Source organism: Mustela erminea, chromosome 10, assembly GCF_009829155.1.
Source record: "Mustela erminea isolate mMusErm1 chromosome 10, mMusErm1.Pri, whole genome shotgun sequence".
In the NCBI taxonomy this organism is placed as follows: Eukaryota; Metazoa; Chordata; class Mammalia; order Carnivora; family Mustelidae; genus Mustela; species Mustela erminea.
Window position 1 is genome coordinate 5470439 of NC_045623.1, and position 26073 is coordinate 5496511.

Below are 26073 nucleotides of genomic sequence, written 5' to 3' on the forward strand. Positions count from 1 at the left end.
AAGCAAAACAGAAGTAACTTTCAAAATGCCACCTTTAAAAGACTTGTACAAAAGGTGATTTTGCCTCTGCCTGGACATCTCAGATGGGGGCTGTGCCACTTTCACCATGATGGTCAAACACAGCCTCTCTTGCTGGGGTTGGGGCCCATTCTTCTTGTGGCATCTACAGGCCTGTTTGCTCCCACCTGGAAGGTCCTGTGCCCTCCTCTCTGACCAGGCCAGTGGGTTCCAGGGGAATTCCTCCACAGCCCTGGTGAGAAAGTTGCCTGACCTTTTTCCCACTTATTAACTGGGTAATCTTGCACAATTTTCTAAACTTCTCTGAGACTGAATTTTCTTTTCTGTAAAACAGAAATAATAATGGTGTATCTTCCTTGTAGTGTTGTGAGGTGAAAATACTTGGTACCTCAAAAGCCTTTAATAAATGTGCCTTGCCCTTTCTCTTAAGCACAACAAAGAGATCACACTCTATGAACCTGTTTCCAAAAGATTTTTTTCCTCACTAACTTTTTTTTACATCATCATGCATTGAGGACAAATACATATTGAGTACTGCCATTTATGCTAATTGTTTTGTCTACATAGCTGACTAGAATGCCAGCTTCTTGTGGACAGAAGATGGCCCTTCTCTCCTACTTAGTATAGGCTGGGCCCACAGGAGTGGCCAGAGAATCTTTGTCCAAGAGACCCTGACGGATGGTACATACGATCTTTAGAAGGTCATGTTTGTATTTTCATCTTACACTAGAAGGTGAAGAGTGCTTCACACAAAGCCTGGCACGTAGTGAGTGTTGAATGAAGTCTATTCTGCCATTCCACTTTATAGATATTCCCTTACAGGTATTGTTGACCAATTCTTTGGCTTCCTCTCTAAATCCTCTCTGAGTTTCTTTATATCTTTCAAAGTGTGACTCCTCTTTGTAAGACCCTGTCTTAAGCTAATGTGAGGATGGAGGGGAGGACACAGTAGACCCTCAGCTCCCACCCCTGGCCTGACACCTCCTTCTCCAGGACGTTGTTCATTTGCTCATGACAACCTTCTTAGATATGAGGTAACAGCTAGATTCAGCCCCTTTAAGTGATCATCTGGGATCCATAACCCAAATGACATTTTCCTTAATCTTGTCAGAGTCCTTACCTGAGCCTAGGAGAGACCCAGGTGAGAAATAAACCAGACTTCTGAAGGCCTTACCAAAGCAGCGTAGCGCTGGGCCATCAAAATGCACTCTGTCCTAGGTGCTATGGTGAGCGCAGTGCCTGGCTGGAGGGCGGCTCCACTTACTGTGTTGGGATGATCTAGGTTCAAGATCTCAGTCTTCTCCCAACCCTGACTCGGACTTCCTGGGTCACCTCTAGCAACCTATCCAGTTTCTTCACTGCCTTATTTCTCTACCTGCCAAGCAGGGTGAGAGCATCTACCTTCTGTGCCCTGTGCTCTATCCCAGATCATGGGCATGCCTACATCTTGCCAGTTCTCCCTTTCAGGGGATTCAGAGGAAAATGGCATTCTCCCTTCATCCCCAGCTGTAATCCCAGCTAGACTCTCCTTTGGCAGCCAGTGATCTAGGAATTAATACCTCACTAACCCTTCCTCACTCTCAGATTATCTCTCAGCTGAGACTTATGTGTTCTTTAACTGGCCCATCTTCTGGGTGGAGATGATAACCAGGCATTTCTGGGAGCCTCCAGGTTTGATAGAGTGGCTAAGATGTAGTGACAAAGCCATAGTGCAGGGGTAATCTCTGTTGTGGAGAAGAAACTGGTGTCCCCAGAGCTCTCTATGGTTTCAGTGACAAATTCTACCCTTGGAACTTGGCCCAGCTATTGTGGTACAGGCAGGAGGAGACTGCAAATATATTGTGTTGCTTGTGCAGTCATATCCACGGCAGTTAGCATGCACCAGACATTGTCCTAAGTGCTTTCCAGATACTCAGCAGTCCTCATGACAACCCTGGGAGGTAGTTATTATTAGCCCCAATTTGTAAAATTGAGATGCACAGAAGTTAAGTTAACTTGCTCAGTGTTACCTGGCTAGTGAGCAGTAGAGCCCCAATTCAAACCCAGACAGGCTGGCTCAGGAATCTGCTGCTACATGGCAAAGAACAAAACAAACAAACAACAACAAGTTAAAAAGCGTGAAACTCTGACTAAGGAATCCAAAGTCCAGAATTTATTTTCCACAGGGCTGCTGCCTCCCTGGACATAGGAAGTTTGGCCCCCCATTCTCCCCTGTTGCCGACTCTAAACTTATTCACCGTCGAAAACTATCACCACTAAAGAAACAAACAGTTCTCGCAAAATGTTGAAATGTGTGTGAGCAGTGCTGTGTGTGATGGTGATGATGTGGGGCATCTGTCACTTATACTACCATGTGTGACACTGACAGGTGGCCTTGACTCCCTGAGCCTCAGTTTCCATGGTGTTCCAGATGACATCTGGCGTTTTCTTCTCACTGTCACAACATGTGGGCTCTTGGTCATTGGTTTGTCTGGGCTCAGTCTACTCAGAGCAACCTCTTTTGTTGATATTTATCACACTCTAACGAGGTCCATGGCTAAGCTGAAGGTTGGGAATGAAGGGAGTTTGAGGGGAAGAGATGCCTCCCAGTTTCTGAATTTGCTTGCTTGTGATGTACCTTCTAACAAGAGATAAGCTTACTTCCATTTACTGGATTCCAGCTGGGAAACTGTATGCCTTTGTGGGAGGAGCACAGAGGTGAATTTTGGCTTTGACTAAAACTCCTGATCCAGACTCTACCGTTTACCAACTGGGTCACCATGATTGGGTTTCCTCAAATGTAGAAATGTCTACTGTGTAAAATTGGAAACTGGAATGACTGAGTGAAATAAAAATAGAATATATATATAGTCTAGCCCAATGTTGGGCACATAGAAGGTGCTTTCTTTTCTTTAGAGAAGGGGGTGAAGGGAGTATGATCCTGGTCAGTGATGGTGCCCTCTCCCTGTGCTTTGGAACTTTCCAGTTACCCCTGGTGTCTATTCTGGGTGCTGGTGCTTGTGAGTTGTGAGACTGTTTCCTATGCTAGTTGCTGTACAGCTCACTGATGAGGACATAATGGAGGTCCCAAAAAGACCTGTTTCTTGAGGGAGCATTCTTTTTCTCTGCCGGTAGATAAAGGATGGAGAAGTGAGACCTCTTAGGTAATGCTAGTTTTCCCCTGATGCCCCAGGACAGCCCTGGCCAGAGGAGCCTGTGGAGGATCTGCAGAGACTAGGGAGGCAGTGTGTCACCTGCATGAAGGAGAGTGAGGGTGCCAGGACCGTAGCGACAATGACAGTGGAGGGCCGCGGGGGAGGAGGAAGACTCCCTCTCCTGTCTCCTGGAGAGGAGAGTGGTGAAGAGAGACTGCAGGGAGGCAGAGGGAAGAAAACTTTTGAAGTGAGCAAAGATTCTAAGAGCACGAGGGAGAGCAGGGAGGGAGGGACCTGGGGGGAAGGGGGTGGAGAGTGAAAGAGTAGGAAGAAGTGGGAGGAGGGAGGGCGACAGACTCGAGTCAAAAGGGGGTGGGAGAGCAACTGACAGGCTGAGTGAGAGCTGGGAGGAGTGGGCAGCGGAGGAGGCAGCCGGGAACCCAGGACCAGAGAAGCCTGTGGAAATTCCAGAGAGAAGGACTGGGGAGAAGGTAAGGATAGACGTGCTTTTAAGAGATGAAACTCTCAGTTGATGGGAAGGAGCCAGAAGAGAGAGCCTGGAGTTCCAGGCTGGACAAGAACCAGAGCTCCTTCTCTGTACTGGGGGCTTATTCCCTACCCCTCACTAGTCCCTGCGATGGTGAGGTTGGGATATAAGGCGGCGGCGGAGGAGGATGGTAAAGCAGCAGATAAGTTACTCACTTGATTTCTAAGGATCTGCTGAAGTGTGAGTGGAGGGCCCTTGGAGCTGGTCTACCTCTGGCGGAGTGGCTGCCCTCCAGGGGCATCTTCTAAGTAGCTTAGCAGTTCATTTCCAAGAACTTTTGTTAAGATGAAATTGGCCCTTAAAAACAAAAACCATCACTGTATTGCGGTGCTTCCTCTAGGCTTGGAATCTTTTTCCAACTGCCTTCCACTGCATCTAGGGGAGTGTTTTGATCCCCGCCCCCCAAGGCGTGTTGGGTGGTTTAAAAATATTCCGTGCTTAATTTCCTGCAGAATATCATGTCCCCGCTGTGCGCTGAGCCGGCTGGCCTGCCACTCACTGTCGCTGTCAGAGGCAAGAGGCTGGTGAAGATCCAGAGGGGAAGAGGGGAGAGGTGTCACTGAAGGTCCCCTTTCCTCCTGGGTACAGGGTGAGGTAGACGGCCGCCCGCGGGCACAAAGGTTTCTGTGGGTTCCCTGACCTCTTTCCTGAGCATGTGGTGAAAGAACCGGGTTCTTGTGCCCTGAGTGGCTGTGTGTCCTGGCACCAGACCCTTCCCCATTCTGGGCCTCAGTTTCCTCATCTAGAAAATGAGGGGTTTGTGGGGCACCTGGGTAGCTCAGCTGGTAAAGTGTGCCACTCTTGATCTCGGCTCAGATCTTGATCTCAGGGTCGTGTGTCTACTACAGCGTGGAGTCTACTTTCAAAAAGAAAATGAGGGGTTTGAAATAGAAGGATCCCTCCAGTTCCATTCAGCAGTAATGCTGTACAAGGTTATGATTCCTTAGGCTCAAGTATTCCTTGGAATCATGGCAAGGGGAAGTTCGTCACAAGGATTTTACATCTGTACTATGCCTTTGATCACTTTTAACTGGATTCCCCCTCCCGGTATGCCATCATAATGGAGGGATTCCTGGTTTTTCCTCCTCAACGTCTCGTAAGGGTCTGGCCCACTGAGTCTGACTGGCCGGAGGAAAGGAAGGGCAGAGCAAGGAGCATTGGCCGGGGAGTCAGGAGACCCAGGAGAAATCTAGCAAAACTGGAGAAGAGACAAAAGCCTATATGTGGCGATGTGGCACCCTCATTAGCCAGGTGGCATGGCTCACCACTGGGGACACAGGCTGGTATTTATAGGCACCGCAGCCTGACTTTCATATCAGCGGGCCTTCCTCTTTTCCACCCAAAGCCTCCAGAGCCCCAGTTCAGCCCAAGACCCTGATTCACGGCTCTCGAAGGACGGCTCTGAACTTTCCACCTTCCAGCAGGTTCCCCAGGGCAGTGGAGCTGTTTGGAGCCTGCTCCCCTGGCCATCTCTCCCCATCTTCTCCTTATTCAGCAGCCGCCGAGAAGCAGTCCCCTGACCACAGTGTCCATGGTGGAGGAAACCCAGAAGTGTGTTTCCTGGCTTCCAGACTGGTACCCACTGGCTATCCCTTCAGTCAGATACATGAAGGTCATCAAGCCACGTCAGTAACAGTCATGGTGCCTGACTTTGCCACAGCCTTAGAACACCAAGGATGTTCTTACTGGACTCTTGAAACTGGTTGTTCTTCTTGTCCCCCAGCTGCCTCACTCCTGTCCCCTCTCCTTATCCTGGCCAAAAGTCCTAGGCCATTAGGACTGGAAAAGGTCTGTGAGATTGCCTGTCCAATTCTTCCACTAATAGGGAAAACAAAGCAGAGGAAAGGAAAGTGACCCATGAGGGATGACGCAATGAGTGACGCAATTTGGTTAGGAGAATGTCCTGCTTTGCTCACTCATTCCTAGGGCCCTTCGGACTTCTGTCCTCAGCTGTGTTCTCTGAACCTCCATTTGTCCCCAGGCCTCCCTGCCTCTTCCATTTAAGTATCTCTACGATCTTGTTTTCTGGCAGGAATTCTCACTTGCCCACCTGCTCCTCATTATCACTGCTGGCTGTTGAGGGGTACGTGCAGTGGAAGGTTTGGGGCTCTGGCAGCCTGCCGGACTACCACACTGCAGCCTGGCCTCTTGGGGACTGGCTGATTCCACTGCAGCCACTGAAAGCAGAACAGGGAGCCTATCTGCCTGGATTAGTCAGGAGACCTGGAGTCCTCAGGGCCAGCGAGACCCAAGGCCCAGGCTCTGCTCCCTTCTCAAGGAAGACCTCACCCACCTGGGATTCTCGCAGGTCTCTGTGGCAGCTGGCCCCACCTTGGGCTCGAAGATTAAGCTGACCAAAGGGAGAGATGCCCAGGAAAGCTTCAAGTCTCCTAGAAAAGAAACCAATTCCCTTTCTAGAGCCAGAATTCCCTTTCTAGATTTCTGGAGAATGACAGCTTGGTGCCACTTGGTCATTCAGTTGTTTCTGGATATTAGCATATCATGGGAAAAAAAAATTTAACCTTCAACAATCCACTCACTTTCATAAGGAAAAGGAGTCAGGAGGTCTCAGAATCAGGGGTATTGAAATAGCACAGAGGGATCTTAGAGTTTATCTAATTCAGGGATGGGGCAGAAGGAAGAGCCTGGGCATCTGGGCATCTGGAATCATATTTGGGTTAGAATTTCAGCTGTGTGGCTTGGGGCAAATTATTTAACGTCTCTGAGCCTTAGTTTCTTCATCTGTCAAAGAAGTTAATAAATGTCTTCCTTGTAAGGTTTTGTGAAGATTAAATAAAATAACACACAGTTTTCCCCACTATCCAATATGTACTCTACACCACTTCTTTTTTTTTTTTTTTTTTTTTTAGGATTTTACTTATTTATTTGACAGAGTGGACACATAAGTGGGCGGAGGAGCAGAGGCAGAGGAAGAAGTAGGCTCCCTTCAAGCAGGGAGCCCGATATGGTGGGGGAAACCTGTACTTAAAATGACCATTTTAGGGGTGACTTGGTGGCTCAGTGGGTTAAAGCCTCTGCCTTTGGCACAGGTCATGATCCCAGGGTCCTGGGATCGAGCCCCGCATCAGGATCTCTGCTCGGCAGGGAGTATGCCTCCTCCTCTCTGCCTACTTGTGATCTCTGTCTGTCAAATAAATAAATAGAATCTTTAATAAAATAAATAAATAAATAAAATGGCTATTTTATATTAAGTGCTCAGTGAACAATGGAACAATAGGGTAGAATCCAGATTAGCTGGTCCTCAGCCCATATCTTGGAACTACATCTCATTTGATGGAAAAGCCTCCCCCACGACATGGAATTCTGAGAAGGTACTGCTTGCTTTTTATGATCGCAGATTTTTTTTTTTTTCCCCTGGGACGACTTTTGCTGACCTCTACGCTGGGGGCGGTTAGAAAATCTAGCTTTGCCTTTTGGCTTTGCCACTGACTTGCCATGCTATCGCAATTGGTCAAGTCACAAACTCCCCAGATGTTCTAACTTAGCAGCCATCCAGCTCAATTGCTTTCTCTTATACACAAGCAAACTGAGGATCAGGGAGCGGAATGTCTCATCCAGAGCCACAGAGAAAGAGCTGAGACTCGGAAGAGCCTTTCTCTCAAGGCTCTTGTTCACAGATAATTTCCAGGATCTTAATTCATCCTGGGATTTTCATGATTCAGAACTTCAGGAGAGGGCAGATGTGGTTAGGGGTTGGGATGGCCCTCCTCTGCAGGTCACCGATTTCTCTTCCAAGTAGAACCGAGCCAGCTTCAAACCTACCCTAGTGGATGTGCCTTTGGACTGGTTGATGAACAGATTCAAAAGTGCTGCAGCTTTTCAAAAACCAGGGATTACATGAAGCACACATTTTATAATGTGGACTCAAATGAAGTCCATCTCCAGGCCCAAAGTCCAGAACCAGGCTGAACCAATTACGAGAATGAGAGGGGCCTGATCTCAGTGAGACCCCGTACCTCCCTTCTTCTCCATGCTTGCCCCCGAAGGTCTGCACACCTAGTGAAATAACAGATGTACAGTGAAATTAAGATCCTTCCCATCACCCATGTGTTCCTCACCTTTCCCACCCGGTGCCCCGTGACCGTCCTTGTTGGGTCTCTCTCACCAGGCTGCTGCACTGCCAAATTCTGTATCAGGTTGGCTAGTTGGATCATGCTTGAGAGGAGTCTTTACTGGAAATTTCAGAAAAGAAAACAAGGAACTAACCTATTATGTGCCCGGTACTGTTCGAGGACCTTCCATACATCCACATACTGTTGAATCCCCATGAGTAAACATTCTTTCTTTTCAGATGAGGAGGAAACATACAGGTTGAGTGACTTGCCTAAGGGCACACAATTGGTGAGTGGAGGCAGGGTTCGAATCCCACTACTCTTCAGGAAACACAAGGCCCACCTCCTATTTTTGTTTCAGTGGTTCTTGTTATGATTTGACATCAGTGAAACACCAGAGTCTGTTGTCTGGCCAGCTGAAAACCCGGCAGCAGACACGGCTGCAGCCAAGAGCACTTAGTGGCTAAAAAAGGAAATAACTTTCTATATGTGAATTCTGGCCAAATGGTGGCAGATGCTGAAGAGTCTGGGAATCCTGACCACTGTGGGCCACGGGCGTCGATGGAATCATTAATTCTAGGAACAGCATCAGCAAGGGATGGCCAGCCAAGAAGCCAGGGGCTGAAAGGAAAAACCCAGGGCCTCTTACGGGAGAGTGGGAAAAGCCCTGCTCGTGGAGTTCAGAGACTGGACAGAGTTCTGGTCACAGGTTTGTCACTAGCTGTCAGAACTGGGGCCTCTTTGATTTTTCTTTCCCTTTTAAAGACACAGTGGGAAGGTAGGCTTTGCAGTCAGGCAGATTGACGGCAAGTCCCTTATGCAGCATTTGCTACCTCTGAGCCTCAGTGTTCTCAGCTGTAAAATGGGATAATAACTACTTTCCTAGCAGAATTAATAAAGGTTAAAAGTATAGTTGTAAAATGCTTCATACGTGGAAAACACTCAAATTCGTGTTATCTGTGGGGTGCCTGGGTGGCTCAGTGGGTTAAAGCCTCTGCCTTCGGCTCAGGTCATGATCCCAGGGTCCTGGGATCAAGCCCCGCATCAGGCTCTCTGCTCAGCAGGGAGCCTGCTTCCCCCTCTCTCTGTCTCTGCCTGCCTCTCTGCCTACTTGTGATGTCTGTCTGTCAGATAAATAAATAAATCTTAAAAAAAATTAAAAAAAAAATTCGTGTTATCTGTTATCACTAGTACTTAATTTCCCTGGACCCTGGTCTTCAGCTTGTATAAAAATAAGGGATTGATTTTGCTTGATATCTAGATTCCTTTCCTATGAATCCATGAAAAATGGTGGAAATATTAAAGAAATCTAAGTGTCTCATAAATATAATTTTCATTAATAACTTCATAGGTTTTAATCAACCTTTTCGGGGTACTTAATAAGGACCTCCTAATATTTCATTGTTGAATATCTCCATTTGGCCACCACTTCCCACCTATTTCTTGTAAATATTTCTTCTTCCAACAATTTAACAAGAAAATTACGTATCTCAGCATAATTGTCCTTCTCCACTTTGCTCTGTTCCACCTCCTTGGCTTTGAAACAACTGTCTATCAGCAGAGTGTTTCTGAGCAGACCACTCTGTCCTTGCTAGAATAAAATAATGACATAGAAAGAAAGGTTAATTATCTGCCATTGGCTGGAGTCAAAGGAAAACCAAAGTGACACTTCATCTCCTCCATCTGTCTCCTGCTTCTTTCTCATCTCTGTCTCCCTCTCCTTTCTTCAGTGATCAAGGTTCAGGAGTGGAAGCCCCCACTGGACTTCTGAGGAAGTTGCCCACTTGGCTGTAGGACCCGTTTAGTTGTTTCCCCTGAGGTTGAAAAGGCAATCCCCAAATAGCAGTCAGGAGAGGAGTGGAAGTCCTAAATGTAAGAATTACCCCCAAGAACTTAGAAATCGACTCCCGATTCTAACAGTCACCTTGAAAACCTCCCTGCAGCACTCACCTTGTGTCAAAGTGGCCAGCCTCTGACTGGTAAGGATTTTTAAGGAAAGGAACTTTAGGTCATTTAGATGGGATCTAGCACAGTTGTGAAAGCAGGCGTACTGCTGTCAGACAAGACTAGAGCTTGGTTTGATGTCAACTCCACCACTTACCAGCAAGTCCCCCTCGAGTGGTGTTGCTCTGTCAACCTCCCTGAGCCGGTACAAAGGGGTTGGGGATGAGCCTTGCTTGCTCAATTGTTGGGACAATCAAATGAGAAAAAAAATATATCAAGAAACTTGCAGAACATCTGGCACATAGAGAGGTCTCAATAATTTAATTTTATTATTATCATTATTACCTAGATTCAGAGTTTCTTGTTGTGTAAGTTTAGGTAAACTAGAAAATGGAGCTGAGAATTTCCAAGGGTAACGAAGATTGCTGAGTAGTTGAAGATCAAGACCACTTTCTTGTGCAATCCTCCCTGTGCCTCTCCATTTTAGTGAGAAGCTATTGAGGGGGAGGGTAGGTCAGAAAAGCATGTATTAATGAAAAAGGAAGGTGCCAAAGAGTTCTGAGATGATGTTATACTTAGTGCTTTACATTATAAAGCCACCTCTGATTTCTGGCATAGCAGGAGAGCTCAATAAACACTTTCTGCACTGAGCTGCACTGACATGATACTGTGTCCAAGGATCATTTATTAAGTGAGGCCCTTTGGGTCCTTTTACAACAGAATTCTCTTAATTGGGAAGCAAGTCAACCCTGCTCTGTGCCACATTCCACTGTGTGATGAGCAGAATTATAGCATGGGCCCAGAATGCTGTTATCATTACTGTGAATAACAACCTTTACTGAGAACCAGAGATCTGTTAGATAATACAGAACATGTGTCATTGTCCAGAATTAGACTCAGACTCTGTAGAGTGGTCTTATAATCTAATTTTGACAAACTTGAGTGAGCGCCCCAGTGATATGTGGGGAGGAGGTGGAGAAGAAATAGTCCATGGTGAACAGATGTGTCTCTGCTTTAGATCCATCCAGTCCTGCCTGGCTGAGCCGAGGGCTCGGTCAAAGGCAGAAGGAAGGCTCAGCAGCTTTAGTCTCCTGCTGTTCTGGTCACCACATTCACTGTGCAGGTGCCCTAAGGTCACTTCCCAGGGAGCCCCTCTACTGGCATTAGGTGTTTTTGTTTTGTTTTTAAAGATTTTATTTATTTATTTGTCAGACAGAGATCACAAGTAGGCAGAGCTGCAGGCAGAGAGAGAGGAAGGGAAGCAGGCTGTCTACTGAGCAGAGAGCCTGATGCGGGGCTCGATCCCAGAACCCTGAGATCATGATCTGAGCCGAAGACTGAGCCACCCAGGCGCCCGCATTAGGTGTTTTGAGTGAGCTGAATGCTGTAATTTATTTACTGTTGTTCATTTTTAAAGGTGCACAAATCAACCAACCAGGTGTAAGGTACAGTCTTAAGCACCAAGAGGGAAGAGGGGGTAGTGGGACTTAGGAGGAGAATACAGTGATGAACAGATATGGACCTTGTCTTCAAGGAGCTCAGGGTAGAGTTGGAGAGAGAATACATAGCCAGTAGAGCAAATCATTTTCATTATGTATTTGAAAACCCAATGATTTTACAGTTCAGTCCAAGGCCCAGCTGCTGACTTGGTGTGGGGGTGGGGGACACAGAAATTAGAAAGGCTGTTAAGTGTGGCTCCAGAGGACAGAATTAGAATCAATAGAAGAGAATTTTCAAGGCATCTCTATGGTAGTCTCTTGTTCCCTTGCGATATCCTTTCTTGAGCAGGAGAGACAGAATGCTGTTTTAGCAGTGTGCTGGACGAACCTGTCACCTGCAGCCTGCCTAGTTTATGCTGCAGCTACTACCAAAGGACTGCCACCAGCAGGGTGATTATTGACTGTGCCATGCTTTATGTCCCCACCCCATTTCAGGGCTGTGTCCCATTAGGGTCTGCCCACAGGAACAAGTCATGTACCGAACATGGTCTACGTAAGGGTTGCTAACTACTCCAAACTCCTGGCATGGCCTCAAAGCCCTCCATAATCTGCTTCTGCCTATTCTGCAGACCACCCCTTTGTTCTGCTCATTGTCCTCTAATACCATGCTGGCTTTCACTTGGTGGGTTTGTTCACGTGGTTGCCTTTGTCTGGAATGCCCCCATCTCTCCCACACCTCCTCTCTCCCCTACCTCTCACCTCTATAGACTTCACCTCCACCCAACTCCAATTCAAGGGTTGCCTCTTTGGAGAAGCCCAGAATATTTGCACAGTTGGTTGTGTTTGTATCCCTCACTGGACAGTGAGTTCCTTCAACCCAGAGTCTTTCTGATCTTTGGGTTCCTAACTTCTATCACATAAGTAGACACTCAGTAAATGTTTGTGAAGGTGAACTGAATTGAACTTTCCCATAATCCCCTCAGCACCTCATATCAAGTGCTGGTCACATCAGGAGACCATCATAAACATTTGCTTGATTGCTTAAAAACCGACCCCCAGGCTTTAGCACTAAATGGCAGTCATGTCTCAAATAACTCACTGCTGGAACTTCAAGCTCTGAGGTCGGGAGACATAAGAATTGATGCACTTCACCCCTAGAAGGAGGATGGAGGGACATTTTCTGGTGTGCCCCAGACTTGATCAGGAACTCTGATGTGGTCTGGGTTCTACCTCTATTCGTCTTCATTTCTTTGAGCAAATCTCTTACCTTCTGTAGATGTCTCCTTCTCTGCAAAACAGAGGTAATAACCAGCACCCCAAAAGGCATAAAAATCCTCATAACTATGAGCATTTTTCCATTCAACAATAGAAACTGAGTGTCTGTATGTCCTAAGGTAGCCAGTCGTGAACAAAACAAATATGGTCCCACCTTCTTGGGGTCAATAAGAGAAGGGAGGAGAAGCACATCTTGAACTGTATAAGGTTTTACTTACTTATTTTATTTTAGAGAACGGACAAGAGAAAAAGAGAAGTGGGGCGGAGAAAAGCGAGAGGGAGAGAATCTTAAGCAGGCTCCACGCCCAGCACAGAGTCTGAAATGGGGCTCCGTTTCACAACGCTGAGATCATGACTTAAGCTGAAATCAAGAGTTGGACACTTAACTGACTAAGATACCCATGGGCCCCTGTAAGGTTTTCTTTTTTATTGTTGGACATGAGAAGGAAGATTTGACCCTCCGTAGGATCTCTCTGTAATCTTACTGCTGGATCAAACATTTTTTTCAATCATTAAGAAAGCATTTATTATGTGCCTATTGTGAGATCTTAATGCATTAAGAATACAAAGTAGAAGACAGGGCTTTTGACTTGAGAAGTCTATTACTCATTTGAAGGGAAAAGCTGTTAAATCCTTGAAGGCAAGAATTGGGCCTGATTTTATACTATGAATGCATAGTATGTGCCAGGTCTGGTACCCCCTAGATATTATTTTCAGTACCCAGAATAGTGATAGGCACATAGCAGGGACTCAAAAAAGTACTTGTGGGTTGGCTGTTAGAATGAAAATTTTGGAAAATCAGTGTAAGGCAACATGTAAGTGTGCCTGTATCCTACATGCTGAACAGTAATGTGGAGTCTTTATTGTCAAAATGGGCTGAGATCAATTTGAGAAAAGAATTCTCCATTTCTGCCTACATATGTGGGGCCAGAGGAGGAAGTCCTAGCTATGAGTTTATGTTAACCAAGGTTGCTCTTAGTTAGTTTTCTTTGAAAACACTGGCTGTGTTGGGAGGCAGAAATGCTAACACTGGGTTGGGAATGTAGGTACCTGAATTTTATTTGTAGTCATATAATACACAAAGTAAGGGAATAAAATGATCCATGTTCACTATACACAACAGCCTTCTTTTGGCCCTTTCCCTCTTATCCAAGTGCCATGTCACTATTACCAAACAAGTTCCTTGGTGACTCCTCCAAATGTTTGTTTTGTCCCAGGATATGACATGCTGAAAGAAGATGCTGAAAGTTTTTGAGTGAAGAAACTACAGAGTGGGGATGTTCTAGGGACTGGGTTCTAAGGACCATCTCTTTTGCCTGGGGGACTTCAGAACTTGTATCAGTTGCAAAGGGCTGTAGAATTTAATTACCCAGGGCTCCTTAGAAGGCCCTCCCCAACGCCCTAAGCCAGAGTAACCTTCTGCCATGTGTTCCCACAGCACTCTCTTAATGTTAACACACATTATGCTTTGTTGCAATGTCAGGGATATAAAAGCAGTTAAGTTCAGTAAAGTCAGGGACTCTTAGTTTTACTTTTTAACTGCTGTGCTTTAAGGGCCTTGCATGATACCTGGTAACCATTCATATTAAATTGAATGGATGAAAAGGAAGAAGGACCTGGTAGGTAGAGGGGGTATGAGGAGCTAAGACAAAGAGGTAAAAAGGTGTGGGCCACGTACACGTGTATGGGAGTAATGTAGCTTAAAAATGGAGTATGTGAGAGGAACAGGGAAGAAGACAGGACTGAACTGTGCTGTGGAGGATCTCAAGTACAAGTTAAAGAGTCTGAACTTTATAAGCAGTAGGAAGGCAGTGAAGATCTTAGCTAAAGCAGTGAGGTATATTATTACCACTGTATTTGATAGAATTTATTCATGGCATGGGCAGCTTCCTTTGCCCCTCCTAACACACTTCCTGCCAAGAAACAGATAATAATCTACAAAGCATTTTATATGCTCTACACCCAGTAAACTCAGTGGGTATTAATTTACATATTTCTTTGGCTGAGGTTGTGGGGGACCCGAAGGGACACAGTGTAGCTGGGAAACTGACTTTCATATTAAAAACTGAGCAGCTGGTACTTGGTAGCAACTTTAAGTGTCTCTGACCTCGCCTGGGTCATCAGGAAGTCACAAGTGAGACTTGTCCTGTACCCTATTTGCTGTCACCGGGGTGCATGGGGTCTGCCCCACCCCCCACCTCATCAGCTAGTGTTTTTCCCTCCCCATGAGGCAGCCTCTCAATGTCACTGTCTTTCTCCTCTTCCATGATGTTTCTTTCTTGTACGCTGGCTTTCCTTCTTCCAGGTGGGATTCCTTGCACCACAAGGGAGGGGGTCAGCCGCAAGCCTCTTGGCAGACCAGACCAAAGCATCACATTCTTTGCCTGGCCCTATTTTTAGACCTCCTGGGGGACTTGCAAGGAATGAGTGGCAGAGTCAGAAGATCAAGGGAAAAGTCTTCAGGGATTGAGGACAGTTTGGAAAATTTGCCCCAGATTTTGGAAGAATATGACACTTGTTTCCCTTTTTCTTGTTTCTTTTTACTTTCCATTTCTGTTTCCCTTTCACTTTTCCCCCCTTTTGCTTTTCCATCTGTTTCTCTCTTCTCTGTAATGCACTTCTCTCTACTTTCTCTCTCTCTCTCCCTCCTTCTCCATTCCTGTCCTCCCTCACCACTTTCTTGCTAGTAAAGGCAAGGAATTATTCTTTAGTTCTTATACACTGAGCACGGTGCTAAGTGCTTTTTATACATTACTTCCTAACACTGGATGAGCTAAATAATAGTATCTTCATTTTGCAGTGAGGGAAATTGAGCTACAGATCCAGTAGCTTCTCCAAGCTCAGCGATATTGATAGGGATTTGAACTCCACTTAGCTACCCCCAAACTATATTTGCTTAACCACTACATGGTCTCTTTTTTTTCCATTCCAAACTCCTGCTTGTCTTTCCCCTCTTTTTGTTCTTTTTTTCCCCGTTCTCTCCCTCTCCTTCTCGCCCTCCCCTCTCTCAGACACTCAGCACATCCTGGTCCCTGCATGTTGTGTGGATGACCCTGGAGGTGCTGAACACTATGCACGTGCCCAGAAGAGATGACAGACCATTCGCACTCTTATCTAATCAGCCATTTTCCTTCTGAGCAGACGCTCCACAGTTTTCCACATTTGGAGGCTAAGGGAGGGGGACCCTTCACCACCTAGGGGAAGGGACAGATGTCTGAACACAAACTAGAGGAAAGGCTTCAAGACCTGGATGAGTCTTTGACATGGAGGGGGACAGAGATAAGGCCCTTTCCACTCATGTGTGGCCTCTCAGGGTTGGGGAGTGGGGGCCTGGGAGAAAACAGGGCCAGGAGCCTGGTCTCTGTCAAGGTATCAACTCAGGAGTCAAGAAAGCCTGCACCATGAAATATGGCAACCCACACTGTCCTTTATCTGCATAAAGAGTGTTTGGATAGGAACCAGGGGCATACTGACAGCAAAGATGTGAAGGTCAAGGTGTGAACCTGACAATCTCTAAGATCCCATTAGATTCTAAGGTTTTAGGATCACAAAAATGGAATATTTGTAATTCAGTTCCCTCCTCTTTCTTTTTATTATTATTTTTGGTCATTCTGTTGATTAGGATTGGTTAGAGGCTTAAGCCATAAGGACATTTATTGCTCATCAAGTAAGAATTTTGAGGTAGGAGATTCAAGAGCTGATTCAGAGGTCTCAGGACATTAGTTGGCATTTCTGAGACTCTCTGGACAACCTCAGACATCTTGGCTCAAATAATCCTGCCCATGGGCAGGAAGTAGTCGGGGTGGTGGGCAGGGGGACCTCCAGTGAGACTCCCTCCATTTATTGGGGGATGGAAAACAGTTTCTAGAGCACTCCCTCTACATAGACTCTCACCATACCTGACTGACCAGATCTAACTGCAGAAGAGACTGAGAAAGTGAAATCTGGTCTTTTCACCCTGCTAACGGATGGCAGGCAAGGAATAGGGAACTGATTTGCCACATCAGAGCCTGCCACCCTTTATTCACTCAACTAAGATTCCCTAAGATTATCCACTCCAGTCCAGACTCTGGGCCAGGTGATGATGATACAGAGGAACAGGCTATCTCTGTGATCAAAGAGCCCCCACTAGAAGAACACAGACAGGCAGAGGGCCACAAAACAAGAAGACAAGTGCTAGGAGGGAACCAAGTGTCCCTAAAGCCACCACAGAAGCTGAAGAGGTTCAGCTTGGAGGAGCAGGGAGGGCTGCAGGAAACCATAACAGGGTTAAGTTCTGAGGGTTAATAAGGATCTAGCTGGGGGTGGGGGGTGCGGTTATGTAGAAGGTGGCTGGGAAGAGGGCATCTGGGAATCTTCCAGGATGTGGCAGGCAGTACAAAAGGAACTAATGGGGACAGACAAGGAATCAGGCTGGAGAAGCAAGAAAGGGCCTGCTGAGAGAAGGTTCTGTGTGGGACAGAATGGTTTGGGGCATTTATTCTGGATGAGCAGGTCTGTGCATGGGGACCTTCTGCAGGAGGACGAGGAGCCATACCCCTGGAAGGGCTGCACTGCCCCAAGGTGTGGGAGATTGGCATCGCCAGCTGCCTCCCAGCTGCAAGAACCCGAGCACTCATCAGCAGCACCCAGAGCTGGTTTTTGTTCGCCATCTCCCAGTACAGCTGGGGATGGTTCTGAAGGTTAGGGGATGCATTCTGAGAGGCTGGACTTGCCACCGCCATCCCCATTCTTTCCTCGTCACTCAGTTCCTTCTGGAACCAAAATAATTCTTTCACTTGATGCCCTTTCAAACATAAGGAACATTTGAGTTATGATCCCCAACATATCATGTACCTCACCCTTGAAACTCTGAGGCAGCTGTTTTCCATCCCCATTTTACAGACAAGGAGGCAGACTCAGTGAGACACAGGGCCAGAATGGTGAGAGCAGAGAGCAGTCCTTTGTGCTTCCTGCTTCACCAGTGTTTCTCCAGGCGTGGGCTTTGCACTGTCTACCTCAGAGTAACCTGGGCTGCTTGGGGCAGATCCCGGTTCCAGGGGCAGCCCCAGACCTCCCAAAGCAGACTCTCCAGAGGTAACAGCAGAGAACCCACTCATAACAGGCTCCTCAGTTGATTTCTAGATCCATTCAAGTGTGGGAATCACTCTCATCTTGCTAACACAACCATTTTTAAACTTCGATCTCCCTTTCCTTTTGCTGGCCTGGAAAAAAGAGAGCTTTTCAGGTGAATTTGGCTCATGAGTTGCACTTTCTTAAAGAATGGATCGGTGGAGCCCCAGACTGTCCAGACTTTGCAGAAGCATCCCTCTCCTTTTCTCTCTTTCTCTCTGCCCCGTTTGCAGAAGTCCTGGTGGCTGTCTCCTGCTGAGTCAGGATGGGTGACTGGAGCTTCCTGGGAGAGTTCCTGGAGGAAGTACACAAGCACTCTACAGTGATCGGCAAGGTCTGGCTCACCGTCCTCTTCATATTCCGCATGCTGGTGTTGGGCACGGCTGCCGAGTCATCCTGGGGGGATGAGCAGGCCGACTTCCAATGTGATACCATGCAGCCCGGCTGCGGGAACGTCTGCTACGACCAAGCCTTCCCCATCTCGCATATCCGCTACTGGGTGCTACAGATCATTTTCGTGTCCACGCCATCGCTGGTGTACATGGGCCATGCCATGCACACGGTGCGTATGCAGGAGAAGCGGAAGCTGAGGGAGGCTGAGAGGGCCAAAGAGGTCCGGGCCACTGGCTCTTATGAGTACCCAGTGGCTGAGAAGGCAGAGCTGTCCTGCTGGGAGGAAGTGAACGGGAGGATTGTCCTCCAGGGCACTCTGCTCAACACCTATGTCTGCAGCATTCTGATTCGCACGACCATGGAGGTAGCCTTCATTGTGGGTCAGTACCTCCTCTACGGGATCTTCCTGGACACCCTGCATGTCTGCCGCAGGAGTCCCTGTCCCCACCCAGTCAACTGTTACGTATCCCGGCCCACAGAGAAGAATGTCTTCATCGTCTTTATGCTGGCTGTGGCGGCGCTGTCCCTCTTCCTCAGCCTGGCTGAGCTCTACCACCTGGGCTGGAAGAAGATCAGACAGCGCTTTGTCAGATCTCGGCAGGGCACAGCCGAGTGTCAGCTTCCTGGCCCCTCTGCCGGCATGGTCCAGAACTGCACACCACCCCCTGACTTCAATCAGTGCCTGGAGAACGGTCCTGGGGGCAAATTCTTCAATCCCTTCAGTAACAAGATGGCTTCACAGCAGAACACCGAGAACCTGGCCACCGAGCAAGTGCAAGGCCAGGAGGCGATTCCTGGGGAGGGCTTCATTCACATCCATTACGGCCAGAAGCCTGAGGTACCCAATGGGGCCTCCCCGGGTCACCGCCTTCCCATTGGCTATCCAAGTGACAAGCGCCGTCTCAGCAAGGCCAGCAGCAAGGCCAGGTCAGATGACCTATCAGTGTGACCCTCTAGTACTGGGGGGGAATCCAGGACCAGGTGGGAACAGAGGAAGCTCACAGAGGGAAGATGTGTCCTTATCAACCCCATCTCTCATTCTCATATCTGCTCTGTTCCTTTTGGGCTTTAGGTCTCCATGGCATTGCTCATTTATTCCAGAAGGTAGGACCAGACCTCTTCGAGTGCAGGCAGTGACACGGTTACCTACCCCAGCTGCTGTCCTTTCCCATCCTCTACCCAGTGTACATAGAAGGTTTTCAGATTCTTTGGTCAAGAGAAAGAAAAGGGAACAGCGATAAAGGTAGCCACAGGAGGGATAGCCAGAAGAACAAAATGGCTCTCTACATACCAACCACATACCAGATGGGTTCTCCAAGTCTCTATGGATTCCTTGACCTGATCGCCCTTCTTCTTGCAAGGAAAAACCCAAAGATCCCAGCCAATAAAGAGCATCAATCAAAGACCTTCCATTAGATGTGGTCTTGAATCTGTTGTCTCCATGGGTCAAAACTTGCAGTGATGTTAGGGCTGCCCTGGGCGGCCTTCCCTGTACCCAGTCTTACTTAAAAAGAGGTCCTTGGAACTTGACCAGCAGCCTCAACTTTACAAGTGTTTTGGTAGGTACCTCTGGCAAATGTCCTACCTTAGTGAAGCCGCAGCCTTTACTTCTGCCAGGGTGACAACTAGCTCATGGGGGTGCAAACTCCCCCAGGGAGTGACTATATACACAGGCTCCACTGGAATCCCTGCCACCACCTGTCATCCTGCAGCTCTTTACAGCTCAACCCGATGATAGAAACCATCCCATCCCTTCCTTGGCTCTTCACCCAGTGCTCCCCTAAAGATCTTATCGACCCGAGTGCCCAAGAAGCCGTCGTCCTCTCTCAGATCCGGACCAGATCACCAGCCACAAGGGCCAATGGAATTTCTCTAGGTCTTATTAAAACAAAGAGGGCATTGTGCTTCTCAAATTCCCTTTGGGAAAAAATAATTCTGCTGTGAAGATAAAAATAAAAAAAGAGAGAAAATACTGGAAAACTATTTCCCCCTATTTATTTCCCTTTCTGACTGCCAACTTAGAGTGCCAAGAGGAGGCATGATGACAGCTATGGAGCCCCCAGATCTCAATCTCCCTGGAGGGCTTAGCAGGGGCAAGGAAGCAGTAAGGGAATCTCCAGCTCTCTTGGCAGGGGCCTCTTTTAAGAGCACAGTGATTTCTATGTCCCCCTGGTGCTCCTAATGAGACAGCTAGAAAGCAGTGGTGACTGTGGACTGTGGAAAAGTCCTGCCTTCCCAGGGACTGGCCTGGTTTCTCTGTTCAGTCCATCCATAATGGGCGGTTGCCATTATGGATGAAGGTAAAGGATGCTCAGAATTGGATACTGAGACTTACAGGTAGATGATTACTTTTTAAAATGCATGCGTGTGTGTGTGTGTGTGTGTGTGTGTGTGTGTGTGTGTGTGTGTGTCTACACTGACAGGGTGGATGAATGAGAGGGGAGTCTGAAATAAGGAAAGGAAGCTTTAGAGGAACTTGTGTCTTCCTGCCCTCACCTCCAGATGCTGGTGGAGGGGCTGAGACTCACAGTTTCCAGTGGCATCGGCCTTTGCAGATGAGAAGTTGAGCAGAGGAGGGTGAAGGCTCAGAAGGTGTCTTAGCCTCTGCTCCCCATCATGATCTCCAGGCCCTTCTGCTGATATTTGGCTGCTACTGGTGGGTGGAGAGAAGGATGAGGGTAGAGAGTTGGAGGGGACTGACTGGGAGGCCATTTAGGGAAGAATGGTCATCAGAGGTCCCTAGAGAGAACACCTTTTTATCTTTTATCTGGCATCACCATTAAGACTCTCTGCAAAACAAAACAAAACAAAACAAACAAACAAACAAAAATGTCTCTCCTTCCATCTCTAAAATGGGTTTGTTTTGTGAAATAAGTGTACTTGGATTAGAAATCCTATGACATCAGTCCTTGATGATGGGACTTTCAGGAATAAAATAAGAAATAATATGTGTAGTTTGTCTTAATAAAATTTGGCCCTGCATCTCTCTTCTTGGTGTCCTTTCATGCCATGACTATGAAAATAGGATGACAGACTTGGTCAGGGAGGGAAGCACTCAGACTCCACCCATCAGTTAGTAATGCCAACAGCTTCGAGTCAGACATGCAAGGGTTAAAAATCTCAGCTGCCCATTTACCGCTGGACTCCAGCAAGCTACTTAATCTTTGAACCCTGGTTTTCTTATCTGTAAGTAGAGTCTCAGAACATCTACCTCATCTTTAGGTTGTTAAATGAGGGAGTGAAAAGTTCATCTGAGTGCCTGGGAAATAACAGTACCTCACTAAATGGTAATCATTGATACTGTTGCCATTATTATCTTTATTATTTTCATTATTGTGTTGAACACAGAATATTTGAAAACCTGGGATGTTGAGAGATGATTCCAGAACTTCCCCTTATGGAGCTCCCATCTACCTAAGGTGGTCAGTTTAAGACAGGTCAAATTAATTCAAATTAAGGCAGAGGAAACAATTGGAAGAGAATTGAATGGGAATTCTAAGAACCACAGGCTCCTGGAAGTGAAACAAAACCCCTGGAAGAGGACACCTGACCGAGGCGGGCCTTAAGAGGCTGAGGTTCTAGTCAGGTGAAGACCTCAAGGATGACTCTGTAAAATGGATCTTGATGTTCTTATTTTACGGACTTAGAAACTGAGGCCCAGGAAATTTCTGTAACAGTGAAAGCTTCTCATTGGCCTCTCTGATTGGGACCACATCTTTTTGGAAGAGGAGAAATGATTCTTGCTGCAAACAAAGGTTCAAGGGACCACTGAGCCCTTGAATACCACATGGGTGCTATTTCCTATAGAAATAAACAAAGCCTGGGGAACATATACAGAAGTATTATCTTCACTACCAATTAGTGTTGTTCATCAGGGCAAGAGAGCTCTTTTAAAGAGTCTTGCAAGCAGATTGTAGAACACAACTTAGGACAGCAGAGTTGAGACTTGGGGATGTAGCTGGCATCTGTTAAAGGGCAAGGTGCTCAGCCCAGAGGTGCCTGAGTAGTCCAAGTGGAAAAAGCATCTGAGATCTATTTTTTCTCCTAGAAAAGAAGCAGTGCATCTCATGGTTCTATAAACATAGCTATTAACATTTAATAGTTTATGTTACACCCAGACAGCAAAAGCTAAGGGACTTACGTTACAGTGAGTAAGATTTTAACTCCATGTATCTGCTCTCATTTTCTCTTCCTTTCCCTTTTAAAGTTCATCCCTAAGGAGGGTTAGCTGGGTGGTAATATGGTGAATACATTCTGGGTTGCAGGTCCCTGCAGGCCCCTTTCTTAATTTCCTCCCTCCAGTGCCAGATAAGATCAGCATTTCCACCACTAGTGTTTCATGACTGTGGTTAAAGCATCTCAGTGCTTAAATGCTAATAATACTCTTATGAAGAATCATAGCATGAATGAATTTCAGATTCCTTCCTAATAGCAAATTTCTCCAGCAGAGAGAAAAACAGAACAAGGGCGCTGCACACCTCACAGGTGTCTTGAAGGATTGTTTTCATGATGTGCAGATGAAGAAAACAACAAGGTTGGAGGGGGTGCCAAAAATGAGCTCTGTGCTTCCCAATCCTCCGTAGTTCCTAGGAGCCCCTGCAGTGGGTCCACGGCTTGAATATAAAACAGAGTTTACAAATGATATATATGTAAACAGAACAGGATTGATAGCTTTTCCTCTCATTGGTTACTTGTTTGTCATCAGAAATGAGTATGATCTACAGTTTTTTATTATTCTTTCCATTGGGAAAGAGAAAAATTTCACTCAACAAACATCTATTCTGCACCCACTTTGGACTGGGCACTATGTCAGGTTTTAGGAATGCAATTTATAAAACATATGATTCCATCGTTTGGAGCTTACCATCTAGTAGGGAAGACACCTTAATGCAAGTAAATAAACAAAATCATTACAAATTGTTGTAAGTGCCAAAAAGGAAACAGAGAAATGCTAACAAAGGTGGAGGAGGGATGTTCCTCAGACTGGCAGGAAGGAGGTAACACAGAGGCTGAGATCTGAGAGCTGAGGAGAAGCCAGACACTGATGACTAGAAGAACTGAAGTAGGAGAACCCAAATTCCTTCCAGGAAACCCCAAAATGTGAGTGACCCTAACTTCAGTCTGATCCAACATTCTTGAAAGACAGAATTCAAGCAGTCCCTAACTAGCACCTAAAACAACACCACTTGGCACCACGTACCTTTTCAGTAAAAGCCTCAAGGGACAGAAAACTCTCTTTACTCAAAGAAGAGAAGGGTGGTCTTAGTTAAAACAACTAAATATCATATGTCAACATTCTAAAAAGCCCTATTTGATGTTGCAACTATGATTTCCACTGGGATTGATTCTTGTAACACGGTTGGGGACTTCTAAATCGGGCCCATTCCCTAGAGTCCAGGCTGGTGGGCAGAGAAGACTGCATCTGAGGGGCTGGGAAAGAGCCAGCAGGGTGTGGTCCAGAGGAGGCTTGGCATCAGAGGAGTCAAAACAGTTAGACTCAAGTGCACAGAGTGGGGGCAGTGAGGAAGGAGGGAGAAGCACAGCGGTGGGGAAGCCAGGCCACAGAAGTTGTGCAAGACGCCAGCCACGCAGGCATCACTGGGGACATCTCTCAGCCGGCAGCAGGGTAATGACCCCTGATCTGGTTTTTTGGGAACTAGGCCTCTAGACTCAGAGGAGGGTGTTGACATGGGCAAAGCACAGCTTTAGCCTAGGAGCTGGGTAACTAGGCAATGCATTGGGACAGAGCCTTGAACAGAGTACAAGGTGGGTACTCATTATCAGAGTTGATGTGAGGTGCTGCTAGATATATTTATTGATGGTAACATATACTAGATGACTTCAAAGTCATAAATCTAAGGAATGGCCAGTAGTGAGACTTCCACGCACCTCATCAAGCATGATGGTGGGTGGGAGATGATTTTTGGCAGGGGATCTGATACTGCTCTGAAATCACCCCAAGCTGGCACCTCCTTCAATTCCATGGAAGGCTAACGCAGCCCTGGGAGGTCATGGCCAGGAAATGGCTTAAGTCCCCTCTGTCCCTTTAACCTAGCTGAATTTCTATCACTCTGACTCAAGGCCTTATGGGATGGGGTGCATTCACTTGTGAACAAGGGTTTCCTCTGAGAGAAACTGAAAGCCAGGCATGAAACCATTCTGGAGAGCTCTTACCCTGGGCTCTGGAGCCTGGCCAAGCTGAAGCCCCCTGGGTAGCGGACATTCAGAGCAGGGTGGGAAGTTGTTCTATGCTTTCCTGGGACTTTATTATTTTTTTTTTTTTAAGGATTGAAATATCATGTAGAGGGGCTTAAGCTTACAAACATTTAAGCCAAAATTGTACATTTGGAAACCAGTGTCAAAACCTACATAGGGTGTCATTAGCTGGGGAAAAGCCAATTAAAAAAAAACAAAACCCCAAAACCACCACCTATTTTGGAATAGTTAAGTGCTATTTTCTAGGCTCTGTGCTAAGAGATTTTATGAATTATCACTTCATCCTTATAATAATCTTATGGTATCATTTGACACACATCCCCTTACAGATAAAGAAACAGATTCAGTAATGTGCACAATTAGTAGGTGGTAGAAGTGATATTCAAACACTTCTCTTTGTCTACAACCTGCTTCTTTTAAGTGCTTCTTATATATTTTTACGGAAAAGAGCAAGATACAAAGTGTACCCCATCGCAACTCCAATGTGTAAAGTAGGCAATTAAAAGAATAAAGATTTGAGGGGCGCCTGGGTGGCTCAGTTGGTTAAGTGACTGCTTTCGGCTTGGGTCATGATCCCAGGGTCCTGGGGTTGAGCCCCACATGGAGCCTTGCACAGGGCTCAATGGGGAGCCTCCTTCTCCCTCTCCTTCTGCTTGTGCTCCACCTGCTTGTGCTCTCCTGTTCTCTCTCTGTCAAATAAATGAATAAAATCTTAAAAAAAAAAAAAGATTATTAAAAGAACAAAGATTTGAAAGAAACAAAAATGAAAGTGGTTGTGCCAGTACAGTGGATCTGTGGGAACGCTTTAATTCTCCTTATTTCTAAACTATTTTAACTTTTCATGTTATTTTTATAATTAAAAAATTTAAAATATATTTATCTTCAGCCTTCGGGCTAAATTTGGTGTTCCCTTGGGGTGACTGCTGGGAGCTGCCTCTCTTCATTTCCGCAGTACTCATGCCTGGGAAAATGTGTCTTTATTTGGGCTCTGAATGCCACCCTTAAATGGAATAAGGTTAGCCTGAGGCACCCACCCCAGGGTCGGGGCTGTTGAAGGTCGGCCAGCTGCACCTCTGGATGTGGCTGAGCATTGCAGTGAGTGCAGGGGCGCTACCCAGCCGCACCATCCCCCTGCCGTGAGCTTGCACCCCTCCCCCCAAGTGCAGTGAGTGTGGGAAGCTCTTGCTCTATGTCAGGTCAGGGCCTCGGGCAGGCGCTGTTTGGGCAGCTTGGGAACATACCAGTGGGAGAGTCCCCAGGTGCTCAGACCCGGCAGGAGAGGAGAACCATGCCATATTCCAGGGGAGAAGCTGAGTGTGGTAAGTGAGAGGAAAGTGGCACTGTGGGGCCTTGGGGCAAGGCAAGGACCAGGGAGAGCAAAACTGCAGGAAAGGCTTTGTAGTGTTAAATGCCATCTGAAATTGACTGTGAAATATGAGTAAGATTGTATGTTCCAGGAACCACAAGGAACCGGGAGGGGAAGATGAAGCCAGGAGGCGGCAAGTGCACATGTGGAGATTGCTGGAGAGTGTAACTGACCCGGAGGGCAGTAAGGAGCTGCGGAGTTTCTTTGGGGAGTGGGGTGACCAGCATGGTAGTCGAGGCTGACTAGAGACAGAAGCTTGTCTACAGGCTACAGAGGGAAGACCCTAGAGATTGGGAGGCTGTGGTCATTCATGAGGCTCCCTTTTGAAGCAGGGATGAAATGAGATAACACAGAGCCATGGAGACTAGGTATAGGGTGGGGATTGTGGTAGGAGAAGGAAACCAGAGATAATGAAGAGGTTTCAGATCTGTGTGACCATTTATTCATTTATTTCAACAAAATTCATTCCATTCATTTAGTTAATAAGAATATAACATGGGCCTGCTTTGTGCCTCACTCAGTGCCAGGACCTGGGGACCCAGAGAGGAAATCTGTG

At 46.8% G+C, this 26073-nt stretch overlaps 1 protein-coding gene across 2 annotated transcripts; it reads left to right on the plus strand.

Annotated features, from left to right (window-relative positions):
- The first annotated feature begins 3509 nt into the window (after window positions 1–3509).
- On the plus strand, window positions 3510–20272 carry GJA5 (gap junction protein alpha 5). 2 transcript variants are annotated; one of them, XM_032301904.1, is made up of 3 exons: window positions 3510–3643; window positions 4152–4288; window positions 17776–20272. In XM_032301904.1, exon 3 carries the CDS (start codon window positions 17808–17810, stop codon window positions 18882–18884), a length of 1077 nt encoding a protein of 358 aa, XP_032157795.1. In that variant the 5' UTR covers window positions 3510–3643; window positions 4152–4288; window positions 17776–17807; the 3' UTR covers window positions 18885–20272. The 2 variants fall into 2 exon arrangements, with proteins under 2 accessions (XP_032157795.1, XP_032157794.1); XM_032301903.1 differs by lacking the exon at window positions 4152–4288 and having other exon boundaries at window positions 3511–3643.
- Window positions 20273–26073: the final 5801 nt, after the last annotated feature.